We start from the raw sequence: 16913 nt of genomic DNA, 5'->3' as shown, positions 1-16913 counted from the left end.
CCATATACAATGGTGTGAAAAATGGCATCCCTTATATAAAATGGAAAAATCAAGATTTGTTTTTGTATATATTTTTATTTTATATTTATTTATTTATTTATTTAATATTTTTAAATGGTGGATGATTGAATCCACAGATACAGAATTGGTGGATACAGAAGGCTGACTGAACTCAGTTTTTTAATCAACTTAGGTGAGATCCTGGAAATGCTGCACTAAGCAGGGGATTGGATTCGATGGCCTACAGGACTCTTCCAACTCTGTGATTCTATGGCAATCCCACACAGACACAATGTTTGCCTTTCACAACAAGCCATGGTGTGGTCAGTTGATATTGTTACATTGTGTGAACCCACCTCAGATCACATGGCATGGTATGTTAACCAAGCACAAAGCGCAATCTGAAAATACAGTACAGTTTCCTGGCTGGTTTACAAACTCTAGCTTGTTTAAACTATGGCTTGTCATTTCTAGACCTGCAATTGTTGTTTTTCCCTGGCTTGTTTCCCCAGCTGCTTATACTTAAACAGGAACTGACAAATAGAACAGAAGAGGAAAAAAGCAGAAATAGGGGCACAAGTCACACTTTCTTTGCTTGTCTAATATGCATATGATGGCTTAAGCAACAAACAAATGTTTAACATAAAACATGGCTTACCATGACATGTGAACACAGCAAATGCATTAAGCTGCCAACATTCTAATGAAGGCAAGGGGACTTCAGTAGTCATTATTTGCTGGTGTGCAGCCAGGTCTCATGATGTCAGCCTAAGTGACTGGAGCACTTAAAGACCAGTCTCAGCTGCCCTGGAGTCAGTTTTCAGAAACAAATTTTGGATCAAAATGCCAACATACCTGTTTTTTCTTTAATATCACATAGAACACTGAAGAGAGCAGGTTTCATTCGGTGGCAATTCAAGGCATGTTTCCTAAAAAGGAGGAGGGAAAACAGGATGAATTGCAAATGAAGAGAATGAAAAGCTAATGGGAGAGAGGGTTTACAAAGAGGCTGGCAATATATTCCATTCAAACATGACAGTCCACATTGCACCACAAAATTGCTCTGCAAGTTTCATTTACAGCCTGAAATACACTATTGCCTATACTAGGCTAAGCACCACGAAAGTTAAACTTGCATAATTATACAGATGCTTGTGTATTTTAAGAGCATATGGGAAGCCTCAAGGCTGCATTCTGCATTAGCATTCTTGCGCTTCCTTTAACAAGGCAGTCTGTTTCAACGTGAGGGACACCATGAGAAACCACAAAAGGAATATTTAAGCACCCTGCTGCTTAACACTGTACCAGCAGCACCACAGAACTGTCAGGATTCCAATATATTATTCACTCTCAAAACTGAGTGCAAGATAGCTCCACCACTCTTAAAATCATACATTAACTACAACTGATATGCAGCTGCCTAATATTTTCACCCTTTCACCAAGTCAGGAGTGGCAAATTCAATGCCTGGAGAGCCAGATTTCTTATTCAAGGGATGCCCAGGTGTTTTGCCATTAGTTTTCCATTAATAACTGTCACTTCAAATTGAACTGAAAATCAGCAAATCCACTTTACTTCAATTCCACAGTAAAACTGCTAAAATGAGAAGTTGTTTCTTCAGCAACTTACCTCTTCTTAAACACTGATGGTATACATCTTATAACTTAAATGAGAAAATATAAAAGAGTGTTAAGCATACATATGTTGTGCCCTGGGGATTTTAGGAGTACAGTATATGAGCAAATGAATCTGCCTTATACAGAGACAAACCACTGGACCATCTGGTCCAGAACTGTCTGCTCCAACAGCATTCTCACCTGAAAAAAAGGAATGTATTAAAAGGGATGTAACCAAATGCCACAACGCCAGAATCTGGTAAGATGGGACCAGTAACAAAAAATAGGGGTAGGGCATATAGCAACAATGACTGACAAATCCATTCATTCATATGAGTAAGCATTGCACCTAAACCCCATGGAATATATTAACATTGAGAACACATAAAGGGACTGATAAAGCCCCTAAATCTTAAGTCTGATACCCTGTCTCTTGCAGATAAATTAAAAATACATCTATCACTCTTTATGCTGCTCACAAAACAGTCAGCTACATTCATAAAATTGTAGTAAGATCTCCCCTAGATTTATTTATATTAATAACATACCATTGCTTTTTGAGGATCTATAAAGTAGCTTACAGTATCATAACATTTTACAGAGTAAAACAATAAAACCACATACATTAATACGATGAACAAGCATCAGACAAAAATCAGTAAAACCATAGTCAATACACATGAATCCAATTAAAGACACTAGAAGCAGTGCAATTAAAACCTTTTCCAAATAATAAAATTATGATATAGCCACCTCCCAAATATCTCTAGATAGTCTCTTCTGAAGGTGAGCACCGAAATGGCCCTCTTAAGTTACTGGTCATCTGATTTCTGAAGCTGGGAGTTTCAGACTATAAAACAGTTCTCAAAGGTCTGGGAGATTCATACAATAAAACACATTCCTTTACTTACCTAGTCCCAGCCATTCCAGGCTTTAAAAGGTCATAATGAAAATTTTGAATTATGCCTAGAATAATTCTAGAATATTACAGACCTTTTAACAATATCCAAACTATAGGATTCCAATTAATAATATGGCTGCAATTTCTGATCAGTCTTCTAATGTAGCCCATAAATAATGTATTTAACCTGGATGTTGCCCTAAGCAAGAAAACATGTATCTGGATCCTTTTCTCTCTGTCTAGGAACGGTCACAGCTGGAACACCAGTCTAAGCTGGTGAAAGCACTACATGCAACAGACTGAACTAAAAACATCCAAATTAAAGGGCCAAGTTAAATTAAAGGACCAGATCCAATATCAGCTGAAGCTGCAAACCTGTTCTTCTAGGGGAGAAAGTATTCCACCACTGCATTTTTCTTCTTCTTCGCTAATAATGTCCCATGCTATAACACATTGTGAAGAATTTTCTAGAGTGAAAATGCTTCCATAGCAACATGCACAGTGATCCAGATAAAGCAATATAGCTTCGTCCATGAACTGTCTCCCATGAAATATTCCCCATACACATTCTCAAATGTTGGTATGTAATTCCTATTATTTGTGGGAAAGGTTTTACAGTACTGTTATAGCTGCATTCAACAGTTACAAGTGGGTACTATTCAGGAGAGTTTGGCACCCTTGGGGCAATTTTTGAGCTTGCAGACATGCCCTCAGGGCACCAAGGTCTTAAAAAAAGGAGTCTAGAAGCTGTATGAGGCTCACAGACTGTACTTTCCCCTGCTTCACAAACACTTAGGTCAGATGAAGAGTTTTGTTTTTTGGTTTCAGTTTTTTGAAGAGAGCAGTTAATATTTTTAGCTTTTGTTGACAGAGTCAGAAATCAAAATGCAGTGTACCAATTACTTTTACCATCAGTGCAGCCAGGCTAATGGGTGGATAAGAACATTCTTCTACCTATGGGAGGATTTTGAGCATTTGTGTGACAGCAAATAATGCCAGCACAATCAACTATGACACCAACACTGGCTTTGCGGCCCAACAGATTTAAAAAACTAACAAACCCACGGGCTGCCCTATTTTCCTGATTTCATTTGCCAAACCTTTTACTAAATGAAAATTTCATTTGCCAAATGACTTGAGGGGCATATTCTATTTACCCTAACTATTCAAAACCTGTGGGTACTCTTGGGATTGAGTCTACATAAATCAAAGGAACTCTGAAGGAAAAGAACATCTTTTCTGCAAGGCACACACTTCTGCCTCAGTTTTACAAGACAGGAAAAACACCCACACAAATTAGAGAATGGCACTTCAAAACAACAGTCACCAGTGTAATTTCCAAATCAAATGGTCAGTCACCAAAACTAAAAACCAATCACAGGTTGTGAAATATGTGATCTCCAGCAGCACCCTGAAAGACACTGCTTCCTCAGAAGTCAACAGTAATCTTACGGGTAAATGCAAGCCATCAAAAATACAGTACTCAAAGCAAGACCAAAAATACAGATTATACATCTTCACAACAGGCTATATAAAAAAAAGTCACAAGTCATTATTCTTTCCACATCTCTACCCCTACAACAACAGCCTAAGGACAGAAGCTACCAAGGTAACTGATGAAGGTTGTTGGTAAGGAACAGGAGTCTACTTTCAGTGTAAAAATTCAAATACCATTTTTACCTGAAAAAAACAAACAAACAAACCCACAAAGCACTTCAGTCTGCCTGGTATCTGTCAACTTCTGCATCAGCTTGAAACAGCCTACTTCACACCCTATGGTAGGCATGGACAACAATTACAAACATCCTTATTCCCTTGGCAGGTGTCCATGTGTGTTCTATGCTGGCATGGTAGAATCAAACAGTACCTTACTACTTTCAGTGTTATTCCATTTCTATTTTCAGAAAACATTTTCCATAGCAATCTGAGTTTCTAGTACACACGCTGCTCATGGCAGCTACTAACCAGGCCTTGTGGAGTTCGCTACAGCTCTGAATGAACTGAAAGTATGCCAATGAATAACATCATTACCATCATAATATTTTTAAAATGTACTGTTTTTAAGTATCTTTTGCATAAAGGGTCCAATTTAAGAGAAAGGTGGCATATATTTTAAATAAATAAATATATTAATTAATATACCTTTCTCCCCAAACTGTGACTCATCGTCTGCCCATCCGCCCATCCTAAGCTTAAAATTCAAGGCAGGAAAACTCTCCCCTTTTTCCATGCCATTAACTGTGCTATTCCAAACTGGATTTTTAAACAAGGAAAAGATCAATAAGCTACAGTTACAGAAATATGAATGCATTATATAATTTTGCCCTGATAGGATGCCTGTTAGCAGAATAATATACAGTCGGCCCTTCTTATACATGGATTTTTTATACACGGATTCAAGCATCCACGGTTTGAAAATGTTCAAAAAAAGTATAAATTTCAAATATCAAACCTTGATTTTCCATTTTTTATAAGGGACACCATTTTGCTATGTCATTATATTTAATGGGACTTGAGCATCCACAGATTTTGTTATACACGGGTAGGGTTGCCATCCCTGAGGGCCTCAAAACCGGGGAAAATGTAGGATGTGGTTTTAAAATGTAGGACCTTTTTTTTTTCCATTTCCTTGCCAGGAAATTAAAAAAAAAAGGTCCTACATTTTAAAACCTTGTCCAAGGCCTCCCTGGGGCCTGGGAGACAACGTCCCCCAAGCAGCAGCCGAGGAGAAAGGGGGGAGGAGGAGAAAAAGGAAAGGGAAGGAGAAAGAAGAAAAGGAGGAGAAAGAAGAATAGGGAACAATATAAAAAGAAGAGGATGAGGAGGAGGAAGAGGGGAAGTAAAGAAAAAAGGGGAAGAAAAAGAAGAAGAGGAGGGGAACAGAAAGAAGAGAAGGAGGGGAAGAAAACAAAGAGGAGGAGGAAGAGGAAAAAGAAGAAGAAGAGAAGAAAAAATAGGGGAAGGGGAAGGAAGAGAGATAGCTTGCCGGCAAGGCTCTTTTCTGCCCTCGCCCGCGTGAGGGACCAAAGAGGAGGCACTCTTCCTCTTGAGGCTGGCTGGCCAATGGGGAGAGTGGAGCTGGAACAGCCCTGCCTCCTGCTAGCAGTCACAGGCTCCTGCAGCAGGGGAGGGCTGTCCAGTCATTGGCCAGCCAGCCTGAAGGGCAGGAGCTCCTGCAAGAGCACGCAGGGCCAGGGCAAAGCCAGGCAGGCGGCAAAAAGGCTGCAGCAGCAGCCGCAGCAGCAATGGTGGTGGTGGCTGCAGAACAGCCGCGGTTGTTGCGGCGGCGGCGGCAACCAGCTTAACCCGGGCCAAAGAGCCAAACCGTGCCGTGACCGTGCCAAGGGGCCAAAAATCGGGTTTGTCACGCCCCCAGGGGGGTTATGGCAACCCTATATATGGGGGATCTTGGAACCAAACCCCAGCATATAACAAGGGTCCACTCTATGTTCTAATTCTTATATGTGATGGAGAATTACACCTCTAGTGAATTTAGACATGGTGTTCAAACTTTTCACAAAAAGATGTAATCTGTTATCTTTTCCACAATCAGGTTCATTTTAAGATACACAGTACTATAGTATGCATGGAGACCTTCAGATCTGGAGGCTAGATCACCTCTACCTTTCAGATTAAACACAGTCAGATGCCCACTTTCATTTTTATGCTCATTCAAATGGGAAGGAATTCCTCTTATCCTGAAAAAGACAAAAGCATAAGTCACAGAATCCTTTAGAGTAGAAACCCCAGTTTTATTGCTCATTTTTACAGTAGAAATTTTATTCAGAGCAGAGGGCAAAAGGGAATCTAGGTGGGTCCACAGACCATAAAAATGACTATGGGAGGCTACCTACTGCACAGCAACTACACTTAGTTTCCCATCCTACCCCACCCCCACACTGTAATCTGCTCCATCTCAAAAGAAACAAATTGATGAAGCCACTGAAGATCAGTGGCATTACACCAAAGAAAAAACCACTGCAAACCAACCACATCTTACACAAACTCATTCCTCCTTTCCTCTGCATGTAGTCTTGAAAGCTCACTCTCAAGTATTAGACACTCTTAAAGCAGTAAACTAGTATGTTAGTCACAAGATATTAGCATAAATAGAAAGAATCCCTACTTCTTCATATACAGTGGTACCTCGGGTTACGAAATTAATTCGTTCCGCCGCCGCTTTCGTAACCCGAAAAGCCTTCGCAAGCCGAAAACCCATAGGCGCTAATGGGGAAAAGCTGCGATTTCGTGTGAAATAGCGCCGAAAAGCACCAAAAAATTTTTTGTAACCCGAAAAAACGTTCGTAAGCCGGAACAGTTTTTTTGAATGGATTTTTTTCGTAACCCGGAAATTTCGTAAGGTGGCGCATTCGTATCCCGGGGTACCACTGTATTAAGGTGCTGCGTACAAGGAGCTGTCTTACACAAGTGATTATTTTAGAATATTACTGCCAAACACACATACAATTTGATGTGTTCCAACCAAATGCAATGCTACTATCTACATTTATAAATTTTGTAGAATCATGAGCAAACAGTTTTCCTGGTCTGTATTACCTTAGGATTTAGGCTCGTGATCATTTTTTAGTATTCTCTTCCTTCCTACAAATACAAAGCTAGTAGGTAAGCAAGATGGATTCAGCCTAGCCTTCATCAGCATTCTATTTTTTTAATGTGAAGTCACGTTTTGTTGTAGCCCCTCCATCTGAAAACTGAACGCTTTATATATGCATATACATACAAACACACCATCTCTGAAGATGCCAGCCACAAATGCTGGTGAAACGTCAGAAACAAGCTCTTCTAGAACATGGCCACATAACCTGAAAACCCCACAAAAACTATAGATGCCAGCCATGAAAGCCTTTGACTTCACACCAAAGAAAGATTATGTTTCATAAAATGGTGAGGATTTCATGGCCCTCAAAATGTGGTAAGACAGCAACTCCCATCATCCTTGATCATTTTGGATGGGGTGAGAGGAAGTGAAGTCCAACAAACATTTGGAGGCCACAAGCTCTCCAGCCCTAATAAAACTCTTTGAAGGTTGGGGCTGGGTACTTGAAAAATCACCAGTTTTCACACAAATCTGCCTTTCCATGTGAATCTTCCAGTGCTATCTGAGTTACAAGATGTGATCAAGGAAAGGGCTTTCTTTTTAGTGGTACCCTGTCTATAGAACAAGATCCCTAGGAAGGCTTCTCTGGTACCTGCAAAGATATCACTCTGACACCAGAAAAATTCACTTTTAAACTTTTCCCAGGCTTTTTGGATGTGAGATTTTATTTCCAAGGGGTGGTTTTATGCTCCTTTTTTATCTGCTGCTTTATGTTTTTATTGCTTGACTCTATTGTTACATTTTTCCTGCTTTTTTCTATAAACCTCCCTGTAAAGGTTTTCAAAGTGGATCAAATAGGAAAGGTTCTTAATCATGAGAGACTAAGCATCATAAACAGTGTATAACACTGTTAAGACACCTGACAACATAGCAAGGGACGAGATGGAGATAAAATAGCCACCTCAGCTTCAGGTTTACTTTCTGCTAAAGTTTGTACAGATTATAATTGTGAGCTGTATTATAACTACCTGGTAATTTAGGCATCTTCTACTCTGGAAGGCAGTCCTTTGTCTGTTTAAAAGAAATAACTTACATTGTGGTAAATTCATAGAACCACACTCCACAGCTCAAAGCAGTCATGCAGCACAGTCCAGTATAACAAACTTAAGAAAACATGGTATAAATTGCCTGCTTCCATGGACACTCCACTCCTTAAAAGTGGCACCCTGCTGAGCTTGAAATACACTAGCTTCAGTTTGCAAAAGGCAAAAGCAAAGCTCTAACTACATGTATACTGTAACTTTACTTACTCTGGCAGAGTGCAAGTTTACAATAGCCTCACTTCCACAAGCAGTATCACTTAGCATACACACAAAGGAATGGAGACCTCTGTTGAACAAGACATTCACAAAGACCCACACTGACAGTACACAAGGGCTATCTTGTTAAAGAAGCAGTAAGGCTGGCAAGGGCCTAGTACAGATGGCCCACTGCTATGCACAATATAAATAGTTTATGTTTCTAGTGACCAAGAGGTGTAAGGAGCAGTAAGAGCAATTTCTTGGTCAGCATCAATAGGAAATGTATTGCTGACAGAAATAACAGCTAGACTAGAGAAAAACAAATTTGTAGTACAGTACTGAAATCTCACCACTATGATCGTACTATTTGGATTAGGTTTCACACTTGTGCCCAGAGCTGCACATTTCTGGCTTAGGCATGACTACATTCTGACCAGCCAAACAATTTTTTTCTTTGCATAACTAAGAATCAGTGTCTTGGCATTCCACTAATTCTTTTAAACTTGGTAACCCTAGAGAGATATCTCCCCAAATCTAATTTATGTAGCATCTGAAGTTCCTGCACTTGTACACTTGTTTTGCCTTCCAAGTACAACATTGTGACTTATGACACTTCACCTTGTAACCAACCTTTTCTGCCTTTTACCATGCATAGCAAACCACAGGGAACCAATATATGAATGAACTGAGGGGGGGAAGGAGGGAGCAACATGGGAGTAACTAGAAGAATAAAAAAAGAACACTGTATTATAATGCAGAATTTAAATTTGGAAATTTCTTTACAAAAGAGCCAAAACACATCCAGTGTTGCTTTGTTTTAGACAGCCAGGGTGAAACAGTGGTTTGAGTACTGGACAAGGACTCCATGAGACAAGGGTTCAAGTCCCTGCTCATCCATAAAAGCCCACTGGGTGACCTTGGGCAAGTCACACTCTCTCAGGCTTAGAAAAGGCCATGGAAAAACTCCTCTGAATAAATCTTGCAAAGAAACTTGCACGGCATTCTTACAAAGAAACTTGAATAATTATTCCCTTGCTTCTTTCCCCCCCCTTTTTTCTCAGTTCATTCATGTGCTGGTTCCCTGTGGTTTGCTATTCATGGCAAAAAGCAGAAAAGGTTGGCTACAAAGTGAACCATCTTAAGTCATAGTGTTGTTGTACTTGGGAAGCAAAAATCTGCAAAGCTAACAGCACTTATTAAAGAGTAAGTCCTATTAAACCTAGCAGGGCTTGCTTCTGAGTCAACCTTGCACAGGTATGTACTGAAATGATTGGTAACATATTCAGATATACATATATATATATATATATATATAGGCACACATATGTACACAAACACAGAAACCCTAATCAAACCTGTGCCCCCAAATGCAAACCCAAACACTTATATATTTATGTATGTCATTAGCCCTCCAGATGTTGTTTGACTGCAAATTCCATCAGTACTATCCAGAATATCTAATGGTGAGCATCCCTCACATGGCAACTGGAGTGCAACATCTGAATGACTACAGATGTTTTTCATTCATGATATCTGTTCTGTCATTCATACTTAGTATTATTGTTTATTTATGGGTTTCTCTGGCTGTGGACAACTCAGTAAAGAGAATAAAATAAGATTCTTCTTGTGGGCTAAATCCACTTTGTAACTATTACCAAATTTAATTCATGGCAGGGCAGTTGCACATTTCGTAGAGGAAATATTTTGTCTGGTGTGCACTGATGTATCCTGTGACACACAAACTAGAATTTTGGTATCCGCATTTTATTAATCAATACATTCTATTTTATTTTATTATGAATGCAAAAATTCTCCTCCCAAATCATATACAGCTTCAGGCAAAAATAATAGCGGGAACAATGCAAATTCGTATCATTATGCTGTCCCTATATCAGGCTAGTTACATTCCATAATTAATTTCAGTCCCATGAGAAACACAAGAGAGGTCGCTATGCTCCTAAAAGAGGATGCATTTCTCAAGCCGGCATCTCATTAAAAAGAAGCACCTTGGTCTCCATGCACTTTCTAACAATGGCATGGGTTAAGCAGGCAGACTCCAGAATAGCTTTTTACACAGGATTCTGTCAGACGGCCCTGAAACAAAATGCACTAGTATTCTGGTCATGCTTTTTGCTTCCTTTCTGTGTGCAGCTATCTAAATTATGCAAGCACAGAATACTGTCAATGGGGGGGAAACTGTATCATGATTAAGATATTTGAGATTTCTATGGGGAGAGCAAACCCTTACTTTATAGACTTCAGATAAAGGAGGTTCAGGAAAAAAATAATCATGTTGGCATCTTTTTGCTCCCTCTAACATTTTCAATCTCCGGACTAACACTAAGATGTATCTAGAATAAAATATTCCCTGACTGGGATTTAATGACCCCAAGAAGATTCTGAAACAGGAAACATGTCACTTTTTTGGGATGCCTAATGACAACTTAATTTGAGAGTCAATACAGAACAGTGGTTACAGTGTTGCACTAGAACTCCAGGAGACCAAAGTTTGAATCCCTGCTTGGCCATGGAAACCCAGAAGGTTATACCTCCTCTCAATAAATCCTGACAAAGGGAGGAAAAAACCTATGACAGAGTCCCCATAAGTGAGAGGCAATTTGAAGGCACATGCTTTGTTTTACGGTACCATGAAATTTGTAAATAGGGCCCGAACAGACAGGTCAAAATAAAGCTGCTTTGGGTCACTTTGGAGGCATGCTGTTTAAATGACACATACATCTTAAGAGGCCAGAAGCTGTGTCAAAGCTGTGGTCCAGTCCTTAGAACTGGAGCATGGCTTTGGCGTGGCTTCCAGCCTTTTAGGATGCATATATCATTTAAACAGCACACCTCCAAAGTGACCCAAAGCAGCTTTATTTTGGTCTGTCTGTTCAGGCCCTATGTTAGGCTGATTATATCTGTAGTTTTGTGAGACATTTAGCCTTCTCTCTCAGAGCGCTCTGGTGCCACAATAAACTCCAATTGCTAGGATGCCCTAGCACTAAGCCATTGCAGTTAAAGCAGTCTCAAACTGGATTATTTCTGAAATGTGTTTGGGCCCATAGTCAGTCAAATCAGACCCAATCCAGTTGTCCACAAGCCAAAAGACCTCAAGATCACTCTGGGGTTTCTAGGACACACCAAGCTTTTCCCCAACTTTTCTGTTTGGAGCAAAGTTGGGTTAAGGGTCAAAACTACGGTATCTCCCCAGAAGCAGCCGTATGTCATAAGGAATGCCAGCACCTGCTTCAGGATGAGTTCTGCATTTTTCTCTTGTGTAGACAAGCCCTAACATGACTATGTCTCTGAGCTCATAATCCTGTTTTCTCAGTCTGTCCAGAGATGCCGTTTGTGCCTTAGTCATTTGTGGCACAAAAACAGTCTACAAGGGGATGAAAACTGTCTCATCACTTACTCCAGAAGATGTACCTTACTCACTACAGACTACCAGGCAAGTGATTTACTTACAAGCCAACTCTATGTTTAAACAGTTTCCCCTGGAAGAGTGGGGAGGGCTTGGACAGCTCTGTAATTAGGAGATGATAGCCTCCATTCAGTTTAACTAATCTCTCAGCAAAAAGAATGCAAGATAGATTATTAATGTGTTTGTTCAGATGACACAGAAAGGTACAAATGTCCAACAGCTATATGGCACATGAAATTCTGAATTACCACTTTAAGAGAAAAATGTAGATATAAGTTGGCATGTATTTACTTTAGCCTAGACTGTAAAGTACCAGAGGAAACTGCATTGGAAGTATCTGTAGCGACTGAATTGACATTTCACATCTGTTTCAAACTGCAGGAGAACAGAAGGTGAGCATTTTATGTTTTACACAACTGGAAAGAAGACTGGTTATCTCAGGCAGAGTAGATTGCCAAAGTCTATGCACACTGAAGGAAGTTAAGTCACTGACGTAACACATTACCAGGCCGTCATTCGACCCATTTTAGGTAACACTGCACCCATGTTTCCAGCTCAAAAAAGTGCAGTGGTTCTCAACCTTCCTAATCCGCGACCCTTTAATACAGTTCCTCATGTTGTGGTGACCCAACCATAAAGGAGCGATGTCTTGGGTTCCTAAAACCATCGGAAATATATGTTTTCTGATGGTTTTAGGCGACCTCAGTGAAAGGGCCATTTGACCCCCAAAAGGGTCACGACCCACAGGTTAAGAACCACTGTCCAAAGCAACAAGGCCTAGGTCTCTTTCACACTACCAGCCATAACACTTTGACACTACTTTGCTTTGGCCCCATCCTATAGAATCCAGGGTTTGTAGTTTCATAAAGCATTTAGAATTCTCTGCCAAAGAAAACTCTAGTCTAGTGCCTCACCAAACACAATCCCAGAATTACACAGCATGTTGCCATGGCAGTTAAAGTAGCAAGAAAAGGTATACTGTGTAATTGTGTACTGTCAAAGAGACCCTTGTCAACATTTGCCACTTACAGCACTTGAAAATAGCCACTTGCCTAGTTACTTACAAGTCAACACGGTAGGGAAGTTCCTCCTCCTCTTTTGTCACAAATGATTCATACAGGAATTTGTGTTTGTAAAAATATTGGAGGACTCCTGGCATTTATAGACTTATTTGCAAAGCCAATCTGTGCATGAACTCAGTTATGTGAAATGGCCTTTTCTGGGAAGAAAGATAGTTTATGGGTTGCTGCAAATCTTCTTTGCTTCTATGTACAGTGCTGTGCTGCACCAGCAACTAATATTAGCTGTACATATGGGTTAATCAGAAATCCAAGAAGGTACAAAATGTTCCTCCCTTTTTTCTTCTGCCCAATCTGTTAGCAATTTTGACCAAGAAAAAGAACTCCAAATTATGCCCTAATACAGCTCTTATCAGTAGACTTAGGCTAAACAATGTTAAGTCAAATTAAACACAGCTAAATTAGGCCAAGATAAAGAGTAGACAGCTCTGTAATTTTGGAAAAGAAACCCACTTTCACTGTACTGCCAGCCATATGAAGAAGTAAACTAGCAATCTTTAGGGTATTCCCAGCACCACAGACCTCTACTACCTTCATTATCTTGGATTGACTAACAAGTGACTCTCTCCCCATTATTTCTGGCCATAAATTCTACACCTTTTGTCACCATAAACCATAAATAACCCACAACTGTATTCCCAAAGATAAGGCATGAGAAAACAAAATGAATATCACAACCCAGTTCACCATATGAGATCTTAGGCCAGAAATATTGTTAGTAGATACAGTACCTCAAACAAGAGACACAGTTTAACTAACTTGATATCAAGTCATTCAATGTAACTGTTTTTACCCCAAACCTAGAGTCCAGTTCTCAGGTATACTTGCACTCAGTTTGGTCACTTACATTAGTGCTCCATGGGGATGCCTCACACCCAGCTCTTGCCCACCAAAGGCACTGACCATGGTACTGCTTAAAGAATGGTGGCATCCTCCCATAATAATGGCCTTTGCCCCCAAATAATACTTTATCCAGCATTGGTCTGCATGAATGAACAAAGAGAATCAATCTCCTGGGTTGGCTTTTGGCTTCTCCCTGAAACAAACTGCACCCAAATAATTATCTTCCTTTTCTTTCTTTTGTTTAACATAATCCTGATTAGTTTACATCCTGCTCAAGGAACTAATTTGTGGACTTGGATAATGACCAATTGGTTAACAACCCAGTGGCCTTCAAGTCACCTGGTGATCACCATAACAGGGAAAACCAGGATAGGTGACAGATCCTTCATCAAGTCCAGAGGTCAATTGCCTCCTGTCATCAATGATTGGGGGAAACCTCTTCCCAAAACAGATTCTGGAACAAAATCCCAGCTTGGAGAACCACTAGAAACGATATGTGTAATATACAGGTACATCTGCTGAGAAGTCCAGATCAGCTGACTGAGTGACTGCCTAGTCTAATGTATAAAGGGGCTCTAATACTGAACCAGTCTGCTATAGTGGTTTGACTCTGGAGGCCAGAGTTCGAATCCCTGCTTGGCCATGAAACCCACTGGGGAAATCACACACTCTCAGCCTCAGAGGATGGCAATTGCAAACCCATTCTGAACAAAACCTTCTAATAAAATCCCATGATTGGTTCGCCTTAGAGTCGCCATAAGTCCAAAACAACTTGAAAGGCCCATGACAACATCAATATTGTCCAGAGAGCACCCACCAGCACTGGCTTAACCCAGCTTCCTAAGCCTCTGGGCCTGAAAAACAGACACCCTCACACTAATCCAAAGTTTCTACAGTGCCTGCACAGCTAGGCCTAGCTCCCAAAGCCTCTAAGCCTCCCCCTTCTCTGCTCTCAGTTCTCTCCAGCCATAGACAGACCTCACCAGCCCCAAACTCTGATGCTTTCCAGTTCCAAAACCCCTGTATGGAAAGCAACCCCCTTCCCTCCAGCCAAAAGCTTCCAGGTGCAACTGGGGCAGGCCAAAGTCAGCCTCTCTCTCCCACTGGGAGGTGCCAGGTCCCTTCCCAAATATATCCCCCCCCCCCCCTTTCATATATTTTGCCAGCCCTCCCCACCCACGCAGACAAAAACACACATATAGTTAAAAAAATATAAATTCCGCCCCAAAAATCTTGAGTTTGACATTTTATATAAAGGGACAGACACCCTTTTACTATGCTACTGCATTTAAATGGATTTTGCTATCCCAGGTGTTTGTGTGTGTGTGCTGGAACCAAACCCCAGAAGACACCAAGGCCCATTGTATGTATGTATGTGTGTATATATATGTGTGTGTGTTTGTGTAGATGTAAGTATATAAGCAAAGAGTTCTTGTAACACCTTTGACACTAACTGAAAAGAAGAAGTTGGTAGCATAAGCTTTGGTAGACTGAAGCCTACTACCTCAGATACATGTTTGGCCATGCATCTGAGGAACATTCACCTGAGGAAGACAGCTCAAGTCTAGGAAAGCTCATGCCGCCAACTTCTTCCTTTCAGTTAGTCTCAAAGGTGCTACAAGATCCCTTTGCAGACTGATTTTCCAGACTGACACAGCTAGGTCTTTGAATTCTTTATGTATGGATATGGGCATACACACACACACATATATGTGTGTGAATACATGTATATGTGTGTGTGTATATATATATGTGTGTGGGGGGGTACATGTATGTATCTATATATGTGTGTACATAGGTGTATGTATATGTGTATACTGTACATAATATATTTGTGTGTATGTATATATATGTGTGTGTGTACATGTATGTATGCATATGTGTATATATGATTGTGTATATGTGTGTGTACGTGTATTTATATGTGTGTGTGTATGTGTACATATATAGTTGTGTGTGTGCACACATGTATGTATGTATATATCTATACATATACATATATGTGTATGTGTGTATATAGATAGATAGATCTTCCCCTTCCCCGTCAGCAGTCTCTCCCTCCCTCCCTCCCTCCCTCTTCTTCCTCTTCCTCTTCCTCACCTGGCCTGCGCTTCGTCGAGGCTCTGGTCGGTGATGGCCATGATCTGCTGCAAGATGTCCCCAGTGTCCTGGAGCCCCGGGCCGGGCTGGGGCTGGAGCGTGCCCTGCGGGACTTGGAGCCGGTGGGGCGCGGGGTCCACGGCGGCCCCGGGGGGAGGCTGGAGCCCTGCCAGCAACCGGGATGCCTCCTCCATGGCCGAGGGAACGGAGGGAGGGAGGGAGGGAAGGAGGGGGCAGTCCTGGAGCGGCACAAGACGAAGAGGGTTCCCCTCCTCCTCCTCCTCCGCCGCCGCCACACGCACGACTGGCCCCGAGCGAGCGAGCAGCAGGGCCCCGCCGCGCGCCGCCTCCGCCCCGCCCCTTGCCCCCGCCGCGCGACCGACGGACGGACGGAGCTCCGCCCCCTTTGTAGCCGTCGCCAGGCGCAGCGGCAGCGGCAGCAACGAAGGCCCTTCTTCTTCTCCCTGAGTGGCGGCCCGCCCCCTTCTGGGACAAAGCCAGTCTCTCGGCGGATTCTTCGCAATCGCCGCCTTCCGGGCAGAGAGCAGAGGGAGAGGGGCGGGGCTAGGAAGGGGGCGGGGCTTAGAAGCACCAACCGCCACTAACGGACCCCGGCCCCTTTTCCTCTCCTTTCCACCTTTCCTCCTCCTCCTCCTCCTCGCGCCCCTCCTCCACTCGCCCAAAGCTTCCAAGGCTTTCGGGCGCCAGCCCCTGGCGGCCGTTGCGTCGCTTGCAGACCCTTGCTTCGCTTCTCCATCTCCGCCCTACAGTCTCGCTCCTCCTCAGTCTAGTTACTTCACACACGACGACTCTCTACTAAGAATGTTTTTCCCCCTCACGAAAGGCCGAAAGTTGGGGAGATGTTCCCCAGCGCTCCCGGTCCCGAAGTTGACTTCGGCTCCAAAACTGTGCTTCTCACACACAGACACAAACAGAGACCAGGGAGACCGGGCGTCCTCCTTCCCCAGGACGCGTCCTACATTAAAATGTTATTTTAATGTGCGCTTTTTAAATTATTATTGTTTAATGGTGTTTTAGGGGGAGGGTGGGGTTTTTAACTAGTGTAAGCCGTCTCGGTTGTCATCGACAGA

The 16913-nt window shown here is 41.9% G+C and overlaps 1 protein-coding gene across 2 annotated transcripts in view; it reads right to left on the bottom strand.

Moving 5' to 3' along the window:
• PBX4 (PBX homeobox 4) overlaps positions 1–16416 on the bottom strand; it is a 36794-nt gene extending 20378 nt beyond the window's left edge. The window contains exons 1-2 of one of the 2 annotated variants that reach the window (XM_042449300.1): positions 15823–16416; positions 856–929 (exon numbers count right to left, since the gene is read on the bottom strand). In XM_042449300.1, the coding sequence (XP_042305234.1) occupies positions 856–929; positions 15823–16016 (268 nt within the window). In that variant the 5' untranslated portion in view covers positions 16017–16416. The remainder of the gene's footprint in view (positions 1–855; positions 930–15822) is intronic. The other variant, XM_042449299.1, reaches the window with a different exon arrangement.
• Positions 16417–16913: the final 497 nt, after the last annotated feature.

The sequence above is a fragment of the Sceloporus undulatus genome, chromosome 2, assembly GCF_019175285.1.
Source record: "Sceloporus undulatus isolate JIND9_A2432 ecotype Alabama chromosome 2, SceUnd_v1.1, whole genome shotgun sequence".
Taxonomy (NCBI): Eukaryota; Metazoa; Chordata; class Lepidosauria; order Squamata; family Phrynosomatidae; genus Sceloporus; species Sceloporus undulatus.
This window is presented reverse-complemented; position numbering and strand designations above follow the sequence as displayed.